Here is a 19798-nt window from a genome sequence, read left to right as displayed (position 1 = left end):
GTGTTCGATGTATCGGGGATCGATTTATCATGTCTCATCTAGGCACGATAAATCAATCCCCGAATCGACACCTGTTCTCCACCTCAGCATGCCGCCGTGAGGATGGTCAGTTAAGTTGAACTAAGATACGTCGACTTCAGCTATGCGAATAGCGTAGCCGAAGTTGCATATCTTAGTTTGAACCCCCCCCCACCCACTAGTGTAGCCCAGGCCTAAGTACCAATGGAAGTCTTGTGTTCCATTTGTAGCCAGGCCACTGATTTACTGTGGAGCATTATGGACGATGCTTAACGTGACTCTTACATGAGAATGTTTTGAGTGCTCCTATAGAGTGATCCTGGCTAGCTTTTGGCATAAAGGAAAGCATCTTCTCCCCAGCACACCAATACAACAGAACACAGGAGGTGGTTCTATTACTTAGTAAACATTAGAGTGGGTCCCTGATTCATGTGCTGTGAGAATGCCACCAAGTGGAAGATGGTTTTCCAAAGAGAGAGAGAAGAGCAGGTTCCCTACATCCCCAGTATTACAAATACTGTGCTATACATTTTAAAAATTTGAGGAAAATCCTGTGAAGATTGTTGGCTTGTTTCTGCAGAAGTGCAAGATACTCCTTGATGTCTCATCATACAAACCCACATCCTACAAGCTGAGAGACTGTGTGTTTGGCAAACACGTTGGACATGGAGGGCCTATGTAATCCCTTCATTAAAATCAATAGCATTACACCAGGGATGAATTTGGTTCAGAGTATTGGTTGTGTGCTCTGCATTATCTGCTCACGGACCTGGAGACAACCTAGGGGGAGAGACATGGATGAGAAGGGCAAAAGCACAAAGGAAGCTTCCCCAATTTTCAAACACCACCAGGATCAGGGTGAAAGGGACTCTGCTGGGCAGTCAGACACTACAGAAGAGTTCAGGTATTCCAGTGATGGGTATAGTATAAAATCTTAGATTGACAGAAAGACAGACTGGGGAACTAGCGTACAGGGATGGGTTTCAGGTAAATAACTCAGGGCATGTCTACACTACAAACTTAAGTCAACCTATGTTAGGTCAACTTGCAGCCACCGTAGTAATTACTGTGGTGGTTCATGTCGATACTGCACTTCTTCTGTCGGTGGTGTACATCCTCACCAGGAGTGCTTCCACCGACTTGAGAGGCAGTGTGGAGGCTCTGTTTGCAGTTCCCCACCAGGAGCCCAGCTGCCCCCTGCCTTGGCTCCCTGGTCCCTTAGAGCCATCCCACCTGCCCTGGGTGACAGCCAATAGCTGATCTAAGTAATGCAGTACCTACACAGATGCTGCATTGCCGTAGCCACACCGACATTAGCGCTACACCTCTCGTGGAGGTGGAGTTATGATGTTGTAGGGTACTTACATCGGCGGGAGCAAAGCTGTAGAATGTGCACTGACATAATTAGGTTGACATAAGCTTTCTTACATCAACTTAACTCTGTAGTGTATACCAGGCCTCAGAGTCCAATTTTCTGTATGCAGGAGAATCTCACTGATTTGTCACTGAGTGCAGGGCCCACTGGCAGTTCTGTAAATTGGTGAGTAAGGCTCCAGTCCAGCAAAGCACAAGAATACCATTGACTTCAACTGGGAGAGTTCTCTTTAAAATTGGACCTGAATACAGTGGGGCTACTCATGTCTTAAAGATAAGCATGTACTTAAGAGTTTTGCAAGACCATGATTTTAAATAAATCAAGGCTATTGTAATTTATTTATTTATATAAGTGCCAGTTATTTTTATTAATTTATTATTATTAGTTTTTATTATTCAAATACTTTATATTATACTAGAAAACATTCAGGAGTATGTCCTGTGAAAGTCTTAAGTTATTCGTAATATAAGACCTCACCGCAGCCCTCTGCTGTTAAATCTTGGCTGAGAAATGGGGTGAGACTGCTGGGTCTTTCATCGGATTTATGGCGTGTGGATTACCTGAGCAAGAATTACTGTCTCAAGGTTCTACTCAACAACGATGCTGTATTTTTGCATCTACGTCTGCTGTAAGTGCTGATTGTTGTTGTCAAAGCTCAAGGGGCCAGATTCGGATACCTTCACTCGCTCGCACTATAGTACGGTACTCTACGAGGAGTCCCACTTAGGTCAGCGTGGCTGCTTGTGGAGTAAGGTGCTATTCAGTGTGAGTGAGGGGATCAGAATCTGGCACAAAGGTTGCAGTATCCAAATGAAACCAGCCAGGCAACTGAGCACAAAACCGAATTAGAGTAAACATCCCAGGCCATATCCTGCCATCAGATTTTAAGCAGAACTGCCCCTGCTGAAATCAAGACATCTCACACTGGTTTCATTCCCGTGGAGATCAGCAGGGGAGTTCTCTTTAAAAAAAACTGATGGCACCATATGGCCTGTTATCAGTCAAACTCCTATTTATGTTAAACAACTGCTAAATAAATAACCTACAATTGTTTTATCATGCCTTCAAGCACAGATATTTTATTTTTCTGGCCTAATTTTTTTTTTCCTGTTACCCTTTCTAGGTTCCCTGCTATTCTTATGGTCAAAAGTTGTCCAAACTGGCCATTTTGAGAATAGCCTGTAACTATATCCTTTCCCTGGCCAGACTAGCTGACATGGATTACAGCGCTGACCACAGTAACATGAGCTTCTCAGAATGCGTGGAGCAGTGCACTAGGACCTTGCAGGCAGAAGGGAGATCTAAAAAAAGGAAGGTATGTTTCAAGAGAACAAAATAACACAAATAATCCAAGGTGGTTTCCTTCTCTCTCCATCCTTTGAACATTTCCTTATTTTTATTCCTTATTCTTTCCCCATTTTTTTGGTTTTCTTTGCCCCCCGCTCCTCCCCTCCAGGATCTATGTGATCTTGTAACAACCACATTCCTCTCTAATCAAAAACTTTTCCATCCTTCCTATTTTCTGGGCCAAGCTCTTCCTCTTGCTACTTGCCCAACACACTTTAACATGACCACGATCCTATTAGCATTGTCTTGTGGCTGTTATTTGTTAAAACAAACCAGCCTTGGGTCGCCTTTTGTAGATCATAAAACACAATCATTCAGCTGTGTTTTCTGTTTTGTTTAATCTAACGCTTATCTCCAAAAAAAATCGTCTGACAACAGAATAAAAAAGAAGTAGCTAATGGAGACACTGTACATATAAACACATTAGCGAGATGTCTGACCTGAAGAACATATGGGTATCTTGGGGAAACAACACTAAATCTAATTACACATTGCATTCCTTCAGGTTACTTAACATTGAACCAATTAGGGGAAATCATCATCAAGCCGTGTTAAAGAGGAAACTGAGCATTCTGCCAGTTTTCCTCTTGGAAAGTGACATGGGTAAATTAAAAGAGTGATTGATGTCTTTGTTCAGAGTTTTACGACAAAAAGGGTTTTGTAAACTTGAATTGAACTTCCCTCCGCATTCTGTACCCAGTTGTCATGCAGGATAATAAATCAGCAGGACTTTAATGGATGAATGGACAGCTAAGCTGAGCAGTATTCACCACCTTTAGTTGTAGTAAGATCTACCTCTGATTCAGAAAGGTTTCCTCATTTTTTCTCAACAAATATTTTTTTCAGAAACCCAATTTATAAATAAAACAGAATTATACTCTCCTGGCCTCTTCCTTTAGCAGACATGATTAATATTTATGACTTAGCACACCTTTGTACTCTGTTCCATACAAGACGTACACCAAAAGACAAATCCCATGCTCCAAGACGGTTACTGTTTAAAATACCGACAGAAATCAGGCTGAGACACACTGAAAGATCCAGAGGACAGAGTCAACTGAGACATTCCTTACATATATTGCTAACACTTTATGTCATTGTTTCTTAACCAATGGGGTGGGTTGCAATGGTCACCTGGATGGTCTTATCCCACAGATTAAGAAAAAAAAATGGTGTAATGTCACGGTGAGAAGAACCTATGGCAGGGGCAGAAAGAGACCAATTCTCTACCTCTCTTTGCCTCCTGTTGTCACTTGTCCCTGCTCCATCCCCTTCAGCCCCACAGGGCAGCAGTCCCATCCCTTACTCCCTCCTGTCCTGCATAGCTCAGAGTCGTGGCAGAGGACAGGACAGTCAGCTTCACAGCCTTTTCAAATAGTGCTGATGGCTGGTGTGGGTGGTGGGGCAAGAGAAGAGAAGCACAGCCCAGAACCAGTGCCTCACTTGCCCCAAACTCAGCACCCCACCAAGCTGCAAAGGATCAGGAGATGGTGGATGGCAGACCAGTTTTTTGATGATGGATCTCCAATAGTTTGAGAACCATTGTCCAAGATTATGGAAACTAAAAGAAGGGTTAAAGACATAAAAGTTCCAGATTTCAAACTGCTCCAGATTCATGGGTGTTCGGAGCTGTGGTTTAGGTTTTAACTGGTCTTTAATAAACAGCTAAACACTGACGTTTATGCTATTTATTCTCTCAGTTTCACTCAAACATAAAAGAAGATCTCTCCCATTTGCAGAAACTCTCACCGGACAGCAGTACATTTCTCCCCTCACATACAACCACTAGGCAGCAACAATAATCACGTCCCAAAACAAAATCTTCCTGACCCTCAACTTCCCAAAGAAATGCAAGCCCAGCCCTCCCCAAATGCCTGCTCAGAAATAGAAGGGGGGGGCTTTGTCTTCTACACATTGATACCAGACTGATCAGTTTCTATTTCTGAGTCTCACAAACACAACATTTTTGTTTAGGGGTCCCAGCTGGGAAGGAGAACATTTCAGGAAACATCCTCAGGTTTATCCAAGGCCTGAACTAGGCCCGTAGTCTCTATTCAGCAAGGCAGACTCTTCCAGCTGAATCAACAAGTGTCATGTTATCCTGGTCAGTATTTCCTAATATGCTGGCAAGAAGGCGCTCAGTCGAGGCTAAGGCCAAAACTAAGGCATTGATTGGACACACTAACCAGTCAATAATTCCAGCAACCAGTCAGAGTGCTGAGGGCAAACCAGCACTTCTATTGGTTAGCGGAATTTGGAAGCTTCCCCTGGCACCAATGAAAGTACACCCAAGGGCAGTTTTGTCACCGCCAGGGCCAAATCTGACACCTTTTGAAGCTAATGGGAAGATTCCTTTTGACATAAAAGGGTTCTGGATTGGGACCTTTAAATTACACGAATGTGATCTTTAGCCTTTAAAAATGGGATGAAGTGAATCTATTTAAATGTAGGAAAAACCCACTTCTTTATACCTAAAATGAGAATCCGCTTAATTTCCTCTGCCTTCCCTCTAGCCCCATAATCCATAGCGGTGTAAATATCAGATATGAAAACACTGAAATCATTAGTAAATTAAAAGGCTGAGGTATTTGTTCATAAAAGATCTGAGCTCTGGACTTCATGTGGCGTAAAAAGATCTCTCTTCTGCGGGGGGGGTCTTCCTTAGACTATTGGACGAGGATACAGTGTCTTGGATCAAAACCACTGCTCTCTTGTTAATTTTGAAGTCAGCTCGTTTTCCAAGATCTCAGTGTGTTTTTAATCAGTTTTCAAAAGCTGCGATTCACTAGGTAGTTCTGCTGAATTATCGACTTTGGGTTGTTTGTTCTTTGCTCTTTAAAGTTATAACAAGCCAAGTAAAGACAGTCAAGTCCTCAAGCAATGTCTTTCACTTCACTCCATCCACCAGTACCTTTATCTACTGTCATCTTTATTTTATTGTGGTTTGTCTCCTCTCATGCCATTCTCAATTCTCAAGCAGGTTACAGAATGTGCTATGGCACCATGAGCTTTTCACGCAAAAGTAGCTGATTGGGGTTTGTTTTGACAGGCAACGGCTCCAGATGTTGAATTTGCTGATGATGTGTAGCCTTTTGCTTTGTTTTTGATGTTGAATTATCTGCTATTCCGGACATTAGACTATTGCTCAGACTTGGGTTTTTTTCTTTTCACTCCATTGTCCTAATTAGAAGAGTTGGATTTATCCTTTGAAACCTTTTATGCTAGAAAATGCTCCTCTTAACAAGTCTAAAACACAGAGTGATCTGGCAATTTATGCTGCTATTCTAGCTGAGACTTGACTAAGGGGTGTTTGGCGATCCTATTTAAAAGAAACCAAGGGTAAAATGAAAGACTTCAAATGCCTCTTTGTAAAATAAATGGCCATGGGCTATGGGGAGCACAGGGGGAGAGAGGATTCTTATGAACATCTTCATTTTTTAAAATTGCCTTTCAATCTGTTATATAAATCATTTGAGCCACCTCCTGCTCTTGAAGACACATGCACCAATCCCAGTGAATGGGAGACCTGGATGCTCGTCCAAGGGGAGAATTCAGCACAGGGAGTCCCACTCGTATCTTACAGAGATGGGGTAATAAGCTCCTTTGAAGCAGACACAGTGGGATAGGGAATATCCTGTAGTCTCGGGCACAACTCTCCGTTGGCATTCTTGTGAGCGTTGTGGACGTAAAAGCTGCAGAGGGTGGGTCAGAGAAGAGAATACGTATTATATTTTTCTATATTGTGTGGCATTCGACACACCTACAGAACACAATCCAAAGCCCGCTGAAGTCAATGGAGAGATTCCCCTGATTGCAGTGGGCTTTGGATCAGGCCCTGGTAGAGTGCTAACCACACACTATTGCTGTATAGAAGAGTGGCATGCAATACAAACAAGCTTCATTCATTACACAGTTATGGCCGCACACATTGGATCATGGATCCTTCTTCTACCACTACCACAAATGATCCTTTTTATTGTTCTGTTCCCTCCTCCCCCACTCATCCCTACAAACAGGCAGTGCCTAGGACATAGTCTGAGTAAATGGCCGTATCCTCATCTCAGGCCACCGAGCACTAACCTAGCTGCTGTTATAACTCACGATCTGTACTATGGTTGCTGACTCTGCAAGAGGATTTCACCAGTGGATCTACAAAGTTGTGGATACACCAGCCATGCTGCTGCCTTCTTTCCAGACTTCACTCCAAACCCCCTTTCATCCCCACCCCGAGCACGGCTCCATGGCGCACATAGCGGCTGTGGCATTCCCCTTGGCCAGCCTCTCCATGGCCTCTTGTGGGGCACGGGAGCAGGGTACCTCACTAAGTATCCCACACAAGTAATTCACCACACAATGCTTGGTGGGCTACCCCTTGCATACAGGAGAGTGGCAGCTCCACCGCCACCACCCGCTCAAACTTTTGAACAATAGCAGAGCTTGTTTCATTATCTTTCTAAATATAATGTTAACTGTTAACCCCATGCAGTGAGTAAGTTTGCTTCTCTGTGTGGCTGCAGCTGTTTAGCTTGCAAGGTTCTTTCTTCTTTCCTTCCCCCTCTTCTTTGTTTTTGATTAGTTGTTCTGTTAGTCAGTAACATTGTTGAGTACATGGAAGCTAAGCTGGAGCAGGGAGGGTCCCCCCCCCCCCCCTCCTGGCAGTCGCAGACTCCAGATGTTCAGAGTGCTAGTTGGGAAGTCCTGCTGGCGCCACTTAGGGCAGAGGGCAGGGGAAAGGCACGCGAGCTGGAACCCAAAGCACTCAGTCACTGCAGGATTTGGCACATTCCCCAGCTTTCTGCTGGCACATTCCCCAGCTCTCTCCTGGCCATCTGTTCCAAAAAAACACTTTCAGAACCTCATCATCACTCAGGATACAACACTGAGAGCAGCTGTTATAGAGGCAGAAGGAAAAACCATGCAAAAGGTCTCTTTGTGAGAGAGGAAACTGGGTTATGAATAACAGAAGAACAGTTGGAGCTCAATAAAAAAGTTTTCTGCTGGAATTTAGCTTCTTATTTTTAATTCCCTATATATGTTTATATGTGTGTACACACACCATTAAAAATTAGAAACTAAATATATATATAATTACAATTGTATCTATGTATATGTGGAATTAAAAATAAAATCTCTATTATACTATCATGTTAAAAATTATATAAGGCAAGAAATTAATTAATTAATTACACACACACACACACACACACACACACACACACACACACAGATTTTCTTGCCGTGCTCTAATGCAGGGGTCGGCAGCCTTTCAGGAGTGGGGTGCTGAGTCTTCATTTATTCACTCCAATTTAAGGTTTCATGTGCCAGTCATACATATGAACATTTTTAGAAGGTCTCTTTCTATAAGTCTATAACATATAACTAAACTATTGCTGTATGTCAAGTAAATAAGGCTTTTAAAATGTTTAAAAAGCTTCATTTAATATTAAATTAAAATGCAGAGCCCCGTGAACCGGTGGCCTGGGCCCGGGCAGCGTTAGTGCCACTGAAAATCAGCTCGCGTGCCATAGGTTGCCTACCCCTGCTCTAATGCCACTTAATTTTTCCTTTGCAGAATCCAGCTCTAATACAGGCAATTCTGTTCCAATTTTTAGGCAACGTTTTCTGCAGCTTCCCTACCCACACTCCTGGGACGAACGAGCAGTGATTTTCTAACATAAAAGGAATAGGTAGCGGAAGGCAGCAGTCGTATGGCGCTGAAACATTTTCCTTAGAGATGAATTGTTCTCAGATACTGTGATGTGATGCACTAGGACTATTATGGAGACACAGCCCCAACGTAAAGCCATGGCTCCTTCCCTTGAAGATCTATCACACTAATTTTAGAGATTTATGAAGATGATTGCTGTTCTGATAGTAAACACAGGTACTGATGATTGTAACGCGTATCAGTGGTCACATTGCTAAATACCAGGTGCAGTAAAGTCTTGATCATCTTAACTCCATTTCTTCAGTGGAGGTTCATGATGCCTGGGTGTTTCTGGTAAGTAAGGTTCAGGCTCCCATTTCCCCTTGTTCTAGTAAAGCGGAAGTTGCTCTTTAATAATAGCCACTCTGCTTCCCTGAGGTGGGCAGCTTAGCATGACTAAAGGAGGAATTGTCCACTTCGGCATGGGGAACCTCTCCTAGCTGTCTACAGCTGGGAAAGTAGCACAAGCTGCCTTTGAAGGCTGTAGAGAAACCCTGAGCTGGCTCTCCTCACCATCCCAGTCCCACACGATACAAAATTTTCAGCCATTCCTAGACACCCCAGGACAGCATGGGCTCCGCTGTCTAAAATGTTACACTGCCATCTGCTGTGCAGCACACCCAAGAACAAAACCACATGAACTCTGGGACAAAATGACCATCTGAATTAGGGAGATATACCAGGCAGCTACACACACACTGATGTGCCCCCCACGCAACTAGCCACTAGCAGCCCTTTCATGGCAATCATGCATTTTTGATAAACCTACGATTTGGAGCAGTCTAGGTGCCAAAGGGGATAACGCTAAAGAGCAGCCACTCCAAGAGGATGCAGCACAACCCATGCTATTGCTGCAAGCCAGCGTTAACTTAAGATGCTCCAGCGGTTCTTCTGTCTTGAACTGGTCTAGCACCTGGATGCTGTAAGTGATCCTAGTTGCCATCATTGATCTTGCTCTCTGTAGAAGGGGGGCAGTAAGGGCGTGGAGTCCAAGTAAGTTCCCTTGCCCTTTGCAGGCAGTGGATTCTCAGGGCTCCAGCATCTCTCTATGGATTCCATTGCTGCACTCCTCACATTTGCACTGGCCCAGCTGGGTTTCAAGATCACATCCCTTCTGCTCCATCAATAACTCAAGATGCAATGATGTTGAGCAAAAGGCTAGCACTGGAGTCTTTCCGCTGCATAAAAGATAGCATGTGGAGAGCCCGCACACATACCCCAAGTGCCAATAAGCACAGCAATTCAGGCTGTCCCTATGCCCAGCAGAGGATAGACAAGAGCAAGGCTGGTGATCTATGTAGATCTATTAAAGAGCCACAATAGCCCTGCTTAAGAGGGAATACAGCAGCTGCATGGTCTTCTGTAACTGTAGGTTCCACAGCCTGGTGTTGAGGATTCTCCCCTGACTTCTCCACGTATCTCCTGCACACCCGTCTCTTTTACATAGACTGTGCACTGGGTCTAGGGTTTGGCCCTCATTTATGTGGAAGTTAATGAACACAAACCAACCAGATTCCACTGGCATCTTGGTCTATTGAAACCACTTCATTTTAAATGCTTCCCAACAATGCCCGTTTGCTAAGGTCATTAGTCAAATTGTCAAGTTCAAGAATTAGGGGACTTCCATGTGAGTTATTAATTAAATCAGCCTTAGAACTTTCTGACTACTGTGAGAAGAGAGGAAGGGCTGGGAAACAAGTGAGCCTGATTCTGATCTGACTTAGACCACTGAAAACGAGGAGTAGCTACCAGGACCGGTGCTAGAGTTTTTCGCGCCCTAGGCGCACGGCCATTTCGCCACCCTGCGCGCTGCTCCTGCGGCTCTGGTGGAGCTCCTGCAGCCATTTCTGCGGAGGGTCTGTTGGTCCATGGTTCCGGTGGGGCTGCCGCAGCCGTGTCTGCGGCAGCTCCACTGGAGCCGCGGACCAACGGACCCTCCGCAGGCAAGACTGTGGCAGGTCCACCGGAGCCGCCTGCCGCCGCCCCCCCCCAGCAAAATTCCGCCCCCCGAAAATCCTGGCGCCCTAGGCGATTGCCTAGTTCGCCTCAATGGAAGCGCCGGCCCTGGTAGCTACACTGAATCAGTGGAATGCCAGTGTAACTTACAAAGCTCCTACAACATCAAATCACATAGAATGCCTTCCTTTTGCATTCACAACGTCATTTATCTGCACTTGGCCAATCCATTCATTTGCACATAAATATCACTGGCCTTCCCTGCCTCTCAGCAAAGATTTCATAGCAAAGACCTGCGAGGAGATCTCCTATTACTAAAGCAGCATTGCACAACATCTATTAATCATGCATTACATGGTAATATATAAAGGACCTTGGGTCAAAACAAATGAATGCAGAACCTGTTATGATCCAATTTGTTTACTAATTGACAAAACTCAGCAATCCAAAGCCCTCTGAAGGCATGAGGAGTCTTGCCATTGACTTCAGTAGGCTTTGGACTAGAATCTGAGGCTGCCAGTCCTGCAAGCCTGTTTCCAAGCAGAACCCCTCTGATGTCCAGGCAGCAAGGCTCCCTACTTTGTTCCCTTTTGTTTTCTCCAAAGACTATTGCTAATAATTCATTTCTGCAATGGAAAAGGTCTAGCTTACTAATATTGCTGTTACATGTTACAGCATGGGATTCAAAGAGAATCCATTTTTCTACTGTCCATTACTGAGGTAGTTCATTTCTCCAGGGTTTCCCTGCCCCCTTTCCTGTTTTATGTTTTGATTCCATAAGGAATGAAGTAGTCTTTAAGCAACCAAATGTTGTTGTGGTAATTATTAATAATTATATTTACTTAGTGTCATAAAATGTCTTGATTGTTTGACAGACACAGAATAAGAGATGATTTTCCTACCAAATCGTTTAAGGTAAATACAATTGTCTGCCTGCCTGCTAGCAAAATCTAATTTATTAAAAAACTCAGATCACAACTTTCAGATTTCCAAAACTAAATTAGGGCACTTGTTCTACATTGTGTTACTCAAATCACCATTTCTGTGCCATGAGAGCCGATGTGAGCATCTCCATGTTGAGGAGAGTGCTCAGATCCCAAACTGGAGACCCAAGTTTGAAAACTGAGCCCATCATTGTTAAAATAAGAGATTCTGCCTCTCCCTAGTCAAATCCTTACATTTTCATTCTCATCAAGAACCAAAAAACATTTTGAGTGGCACCAAAAACGTTTTCACTTTGAGCTCTTGATGTTACCATTTAATCTGTTAAAAGAATGTTTAACTGAGTAATTTCTCCTATTTCTTTGTGTTTTCATTGCCATAAAGAACTTTAGGGAGGCATCTGTTTCTTTTTCAGTGTAGAAAACAAACAAATGCGTATTGTGAAGAATTTAATTGTATTTATGTGATGGCTTTGTTAAATATTTTGAACAGAGATGCAACTGACCAGAACCCCGGAATATGAGAGTTTTCACAATCTGAACCAAGACTGAATCTAATTTTAACAATTAGCCAGTAGCTCTATAATGGGCCGTATTAAAACCCTGGATCCAGATTGCCCCAAACTTTGGGGTGTTAAAAATCCAGATGCATGATACAAATTTGCAGCTTGAAGCCAAGCTTTAGTTTTAAAGATGGGCTCCAGATCTGTTAATAGGAAATGCTCCACTTCTAAGATAACCTTAGCCCTGGCCCTGCAATGAGTTCTGTGTGGTCAGATTACTGCATACATGTAGTGCCCTAGTGACTTCAAACCATCTCTGTGCTAGCACCTGGGTTTGCCTGCATGGACCTTATTGCAAGAATGAGCCCTGATGTGCATTGTATACCCACATATACAGGACAAAAGGGGAAATTTAAAGGGGCGTGCACAGTATGCAGTAGCAAATGGCAACACACGCAGCTTCCAATACTGCTAATATAAAAGAAAATATTGATACCCTTATAACATCCCTGATATAGCATGCAATCCTGAAAAAATGGATAGGATGCAGAAAAGAGCCACAAAAAATGATTTCAGGGCAGGAGAAAATACCTTACAACTTAGTCTGTTTAGCTTATCAGAAAGAAGATTGTGAAGTGACTTGATTACAGTGCACCAGTACTTCACAGGGAGAAAATATCATGTTCTAAAGGGCTCTTTGATCCAGTAGAGAAAAACATAACAAGAACCATTGACTGAATGGTCAAACCAGACAAATTCAGATTTCCAGCAGCGAGGTGATTAAATGTTGAAACAAACTATCCAGGGAAATGGTGGATTCTCCATTTCTTGATATCTTCAAATCAGACTGGAGGCCCTTCTGGAAGTTATGCTTTGAGCGCAATCAGCTGTTTGGCTAATCCAGGGTGATTTTCCCTTCCATGCAGAACACTGCACAATGGGCTGGGTGCACTGTGGACCTGTTGTTCTGGAGTTGTTTGTTGCCAGACAGTGAGGCAAGATGCAAGAGTTGGTATATTTCGGGTCTGATCCAGCATCACTAGTTTTATCTTTTGTGTCTTTTGCCTATTTCAAAGCAGACATGTCACTGGTTTGGGATTTGTCTAGGTCAGGAATAGAGAAAGCCCCCACTCTTCAGTGATAAGCTCTATGAAGCCCTATAAGGGCTATCTTTAAGGCTCAAGACAGACATGGGCATCATTATTGACAGCTCAGTAAAAACCTCTGCTCAATGTGCAGTTGAGGTCACTGCCGTGGAGAGAGTATTGGAGGCAGAGAACTTGACATAATTCAAAAAAGGACTGGACTCTTATATGGGTATCAAGACTATCCAGAGTTATCATAGTTAATGACAACAAAATTTATAGAAAGATATTAAACTTCATGCTTCGGGGTTTAAGCCAATCTCTAAGTACATGAGATCAGGATGAGACCTAATGCAAGGGGCAGATCATCCCACATCTACTACTGCAGGGTTTCCACACCTTCCATTGAAGCATCCGGTACTGGCCGCTGTCAGAGATGAGATACTGGACTAAACAGATCTCAGGTCTGGTCCAGTCTGGCAATGCCTCTGTTCTTACCAATGCACCTACATTTATATGTCACATCTCAGTTTAAAGTCTAAGCACTTTTAGAGAGTACTGGAACTCCAGTTCCGGCACCTTCTGAGTAAGACCTCAGTCCTGCATCTCTTTCTGTGAGGTGCAGAGCACCTTTAATTCCCAGTGCAGTCAGTGGAAGCTGAGAGCTCCTTTAGCATGTTCAAGGTGCTAAAAGAGCACTCCAGGAAGACAAGGCCCTTGCTGAGAAGCTAAATTAATTCTTTGCATTGTTCTTCACTGCAGAGGATGTGAGGGAGATTCCCACACCTGAGCCATTCTTTTTAAGTGACATATCTGAAGAACTGTCCCAGACTGAGGTGTCAATAGAGGTGGTTTTGGAACAAATTGATAAATTAAACAATAAGAAGTCACCAGGACTGGACAGTATTCACCCAAGAGTTCTGAAGGAACTCAGATAATGACATTGCAGAACTGTAGTATCTAACCTATCGCTTAAATCATCCTTTGTACCAGATGTCTGGTGGATAGCTAATGTGACAACAGTTGTTTTTAAAAAGGGCTCCAGAGATAATCCTGGCAATTATAGGCTAGTAAGCCTAACTGGTGGATTGGTTGAAACTATAGTAAAGAACAGAATCATCAGACACAGATGAAAACGCTATGTTAGGAAAGAATGATCAGCATGACTTTTATAAAGGGAAATCGTTCCTCACTTATCAGCTAGAATTAGAAACACAGAAATTTGTGGACAAGGATGATCCAGTCAATGCAGTGTACTTGGACTTTCAGGAAGCCTTTGATAAGGTCCTTCACCAACGGCTCTTACACAGAGCAGGCAGTTATGGGCTAAGAGGGAAGGTCGTCTCATGGATCAATAACTGGTTAAAAGATAGGAAACAAAGGGTAGGGATAAGCTGCCAGTTTTCACAGTGCAGAGAAGTAAATAGCGGGGTCCCCCAAGGATTGGTACTGGGACTAGTGCTGTTCAACATATTCATAAATTATCTGGAAAAAGGGGTAAACAGTGAGGCGGCAAAGTTTGCAGATGGTACAAAACTACTCAAGATAGTTAAGTCCAAAGCTGAGTGCAAAGAGTTACAAAGGGATCTCACAAAACTGGGCAAGAAAATGGCAGATGAAATTCAATTTTGATAAATGTAAAGTTATACACACTGGAAAACATAATCCCAACTATATATATATAAATATAAAATGATGGGTTCAAACCTCTCAAGAAAGAGATCTTGGAGTCATTGTGGATAATTCTCTGAAAACATCTGCTCAATGTGCAGCAGCACTGAAAAAAACCTAACAATGCTAGCCATTATTAGAAAAGAGGGAGATGGTAAAACAAAAAATATAATGCCACTATATAAATCCATGATTTACCCACACCTTGAATATTGCGTTCAGTTCTGGTCACCCCATCTCAAACAAGCTATATTAGAATTGGAAAAATTACAGAGAAAGGCAGCAAAAGTGATTAGGGGTATGGAACAGCTTCCATATGAGGAGAGATTAAAAAGGCTGGGACTCTTCATGTTAGACAAGAGACGACTAAGAGGAGGAGATGATAGAGTTCTGTAAAATCATGAATGGTGTCGAGAAAGTGAATAAGGAAGTATTATTTACCCCATAACAAATGAACCAAAGGTCACCAAATTAAATTAATAGGCAGTATGTTCATAACAAACATAAGGAAGTACTTCCTCACACAATGCACGGTCAACTTGGGGAACTCAGTGGCCCAGGATGTTGTGAAGGCTGAAAGTATAATGGCATTCAAAAACTATTTGGATAAGTTCATGAAGGGTAGTTTCATCAATGGCTGTTAGCCAAGATGGTCAGGGATGCAACGCCATGCAGTGGGTAACCCTAAACCTCTGACTGCCAGATGCTGGGACTGGATAACAGGGGCTGGATGATTCAATAATTGCCCTGTTCTGTTCATTCTCTTTAAAGCATCTGGCACTGGCAGGGCCAGCTTTAGGAAATGCGGGGCCCAATTTGAATACCCGGCGGCAGTCCGGGTCTTCGGTGGCGGGTCCTTCACTCGCTCTGGGTCTTCTGTGGCACTGAAGAACCCACTGCCGAAATGCCGCGAAGACCCAGAGCGAGTGAAGGACCTGCTGCTGAAGTGCTGTCAAAGACCCGGACTCGCCACAGGGTGAGTAAAAATTAAAAAGTTAGGTGCTCTTCTTTAGGGCACAGGGCCCTATTAGGCACGGGCGTGGGGCCCTCTTAGGCGGGGGAGGGGAGCCTGATTCGGGACAATCGGCCTAAAGCCAGCCCTGGACACTGGCCACTGTCAGAAGACCAGATTCTGGGTTAGGTGGAGCATTAGTCTGACCCACCGCAGCTGTTCTTACGGGTTTTTTATTTTGTGTCACTAACTATCAAGGTAAAACTTTCAAAAGTGCTTCAGTGACTTGGGATCCAAAGTCTCATTTTTAAAAGTGACTTAGAGCTGGAATGAATTTGTAAATCTGAAGATGGGCACTTAATGGATTTTCAAAGGCATCTCAATGAGAGATTGACTCTACACCCAGTGATTAGGGCACTCACATAGGATGTGGGGGACTCAAATTTAAGTCCCTGCTCCATATCTGGCAGAGTAGGGATTCAAACATGGGTTTTCCACATCCCAAGCTGCTTTATTCCCTCTTAGGCAAGGATATTGTGGCTCCCAAGCTCCATTCTGTTCTGTTCTGTTCTACCCAAGCTCGGAGGCCTTGCCCATCACTGTGGTATCTGAGCATCTACAATTTCATGCTTTGCAAATAAATTCTCATTTTCAGCATAAATTTGCTTTTGGGGACCCATCTGGCACATGGCCAAGGGGAACCCCTAGTTTGTGCATGTGAAAGTGGGAAACACAACTGGCAAGACAGCCCTGAATTTTACCATAGGACTTTGGGGCTTGCCGCTGTGAGTCCAGTGGTCAGGAAGGAGAAAGAAGAGATGGAGAGGATTTGTGGGGGAGGAGAGAATGAAATTTATAGGAGGAAAGAAAGGTGATGGGGAAGAAGAGAAAGTGTGGGGTCAGAAGCATTGACAAGTCGGGGGGAATGAAGAGAGCTGCGTGAAAAAATAAGTATATTTTTCAAAAAAATCTAAAACCATTTTTCCCAACATTTTTCAGTTTGCTGGCAGAAGGGGACTCCTCTTTTCACTTCCCTTTTTCCTCATTCCCCCCATTTTTTTTCCATTTTGTCACTAGAAAGGGCAGGGGGAAAGGTGGGAAAAAACAAAATATGAAAAAAAATAGTTTTACTCTTTTGGATGAAAAATCAAACATTAAAAAAAATACTTTTCATGGAATAGTATTTTTTTAAAAGGTCATTTTTCATTAAAAAAAAAAAGACTCATGAAAAACTTGAACCAGCTCAACAAGGATCTGATCCAGGCATGATTCTGCCACTCTCTGAGTAGTATGTCGCTCTCTGAAATGGCCTGTGAACTCCTTACTCACAATGAAGCTTTAAAGTCAGCCAGAGCCTGGGCGCCCCCGAGAGCGACTGCTTAGTAGTGTGAGCTTGGGATTCACCATCTGCCCCACAGATTTCAAGGGGACACCCTGCTCAGTAAAAGGCTACTCATTGGGAATAGCGATAGCAGAATCTGGCCCTTAACGTTCTGTGCTTCTATCCTTGAGACACCATATCATTCAGGTTTTGCTGAGTTCACCTAACCTTTCCTTCTCACAGCAAGTAAGCCTGATCCTGCCCCACTGAAGAAAATGGGAAGAGCACTGCGATGGACTTTTATAGACACAGGACTGGGCCTTCAAAGAACAAGCACCTGGTGTCATTGAAAGAATCTCCCATTCACCAATATGTTTACCACTGTGATGTGTCATTTCTTTCCAGGAGTAATAACCAGGAGGGAGGATTCAGAAGACTTTCCAATCAGAGTTCCATCCATTCTTGGCAAAGGTTGCATGATCCAGATGAAGACTGCAGCTTTTTGCAAAGACCCCTTTTCAAGACGACAGTTGGCAGTGGGACTTTCTCAATCTCTGAAAAAGAAAATGGAGATGCCTTTTTTTTTTTAAGCCAGCCACCTTTTAGTATGTGCAATTTATTTAGCACTTTTCCCTTTGCTTAACTGGGAAATGTTATGCTCTCGGCTCATATTGTACAGTCATTTTATTGTTGTTGTAGCTGTTGTGCCAAAGACTCGATGGAGCTTCTACACTGTGTCTAGTTTTGCCTTAAATGTTAAATCCTTGAGCCAAAGAAAACTCAGAAATTCCATTTAGGTAATGTTGAGTGGGCCAGTTCAATCAGTGACAAATCTGAATTTCTGAATCCTTCTCTAAAAGTTTCCTCTTTTCTTTCTCCTGTTCATATCTATCTACTTGCAGCCCTGGAACCAGCATTCACAGCCGGAAAAAGCCAGGACACACCAACACTTGCTCCAGAGTTGATCTCTCTTTCTTTCAGCGATTTCATTGTTCTACTTCTTTGGCAATTACCTGGTTTTCTTCCTGCTGGGAAACGTGCATAGGGTAGAAATAGTGACACAAAGTGAGAGCTGAAACCAGATCTATGCTTTTTAAATATAAATATATCAATAAATAAAAAGTGCCACGTAAAGCAATAAAAAAAAATCAATAAGACAGTTCAGATAGGCAGCATGGTGTTTAGCAAAACAATTCAGTAGTTGTTTCCTTCAGTTTTGAGAAGTCATTTTTGGCTGGTTTTTTTTTAAGTAGTTAAAAACCCATGTAATGCAAAGGCATTTGAATCCTATACTGTATTTTTCGCTTCAAATTGAAGTAAAAAAGTTAAGAACCATTTGCTTGGAGTAAGCAAACTTTATAGGTAATGCAGTTCATATGCAAGACATCTGCTAGTGGTGGAGGACAGAATTCAGTGTCAGAGTAAAAGAATATGGGTTTGTAAAGAAAGGAGATTAACCTGTTTCATTTTCACTTAAGGATAAAGGTTATACCTCAGGGGACAGATTCAGATCTCAGTTACACTAGTGTAAATCAGGTTTACTTACGCTTGATTTACTCCAGTGTAAAAGATCTTAATCTGGCCCTGTGTGTATATGTCTGGAGTTGCATGGGGGAGGGGAGTCTCTTCATTATATGAACATGTAACTCTTAGCAACCTCAGCAGGAATTAAGCATGTGTGCAGAGGGGAGATCAGACTGTGTGCTACTAAACCATTGACCTGATATCAATACAAAATCCTGAACTCATCAGTTGCCATCTGTTTATTTTTCTGTATGAGCTCACCAACTTAAAGAGATCACTCCTGGCTTTTGTGGCGGTATATGAAGGCTGAGTGGCTGCATGGTATCCACCCTGAAGAGCATCTGACCCTACGTGACTGAGCACTGGACTCTGGGTTGAGGGCTTGTTCACTGGAATGCAGGTTTCCAGTGAGGGCATGAGAGAGTTCCCAGTTGAAATGCCTGAGGCGCCCTTGCATGATACACCCTTGAACGGGAAGTAAATACATCTCCCAAAGCCCACACAGTGCTTCGGAGTCACAGCATACTTGAGCAATGCTACCAGAAGTGAAGCAACCACCCAGAAATCTCCAGTGGGGTGTTATCAGCAATCACTATAGGGCTACTGGAGGGAATTGCTGCAGCTTTGAAGACCCACTGCTGAGAGATACCAGGAAGATGGGAGGGGGAGGTATGAACTGATGGATTTGGTACAATAGAGGAGAATTAACTAACCTGAGGGAGAAACTGGGAAGGAATTGAAGATTGAGGGGCAGGGAGGAGGAAACACCACAACATAAGCGAATGTGGGTATCTGAGGGTGCTGACGGAAGTTTTGCTCTTGGGCCTAGCGACAAACTCTGCTTCAGTTAGCAGTAAACCTGCCTTCCCATTGGGTACATGCACAGAATTTAGCTTGGAACCACTGGTGGGAGATAAAACTGACACAGCCCGTGCTGTTTTAGATGTAGTTGGGGTAGCACAGCCAGTTCTCTGTTTGATCTGGAGTAGAGTTGCGTGAAAAATTCAGAGTGGGCACTTTTAAAAGAAATTTAGTTTCCTTTTCTGATCACAAATTGTCCAGAAGGGGTTCACCATTTTGTAAGGTGTGTTAGTTACTAATTATTCATTATTCATTACTTGCTAATAGTTCTTTTTTAGGAACTAGTGCCTGAGCAATTTGCTGCAAATATGCAGGAGTCACAAGCTGAGCTGTGCTGCTGCATTCTGGTTGGATAGCTAGGTCACATGGTATTGCATGTGCTCTGAATCAGGATTCAGACTTACAAACTCCAAAACTCGCTTTCTTCTAATATTCTCTAGCACTCACATTAAATTTGCTGCTCCTGCCATAAAGTCCTGCAGAGGAATGTTCGCCAAAATTTAATACTAATGGAGTACAGCCAGAAGCAATGTCGGG

At 43.2% G+C, this 19798-nt stretch overlaps 1 protein-coding gene across 2 annotated transcripts in view; it reads left to right on the top strand.

The window, feature by feature from the left end:
• Positions 1-18624, top strand: part of ATOH8 (atonal bHLH transcription factor 8) — a 33068-nt gene extending 14444 nt beyond the window's left edge. The window contains exons 2-3 of one of the 2 annotated variants that reach the window (XM_030565568.1): positions 2517-2708; positions 17282-18624. In XM_030565568.1, coding sequence (XP_030421428.1) covers positions 2517-2708; positions 17282-17287 — 198 coding nt within the window. In that variant the 3' untranslated portion in view covers positions 17288-18624. Of the gene's footprint in view, positions 1-2516; positions 2709-8352; positions 8490-17281 lie in introns of those variants that run through there. The other variant, XM_030565567.1, reaches the window with a different exon arrangement.
• The last annotated feature ends 1174 nt before the right edge of the window (positions 18625-19798 follow it).

Source organism: Gopherus evgoodei, chromosome 5 (genome assembly GCF_007399415.2).
Source record: "Gopherus evgoodei ecotype Sinaloan lineage chromosome 5, rGopEvg1_v1.p, whole genome shotgun sequence".
NCBI lineage: Eukaryota > Metazoa > Chordata > Testudines > Testudinidae > Gopherus > Gopherus evgoodei.
This window is presented reverse-complemented; position numbering and strand designations above follow the sequence as displayed.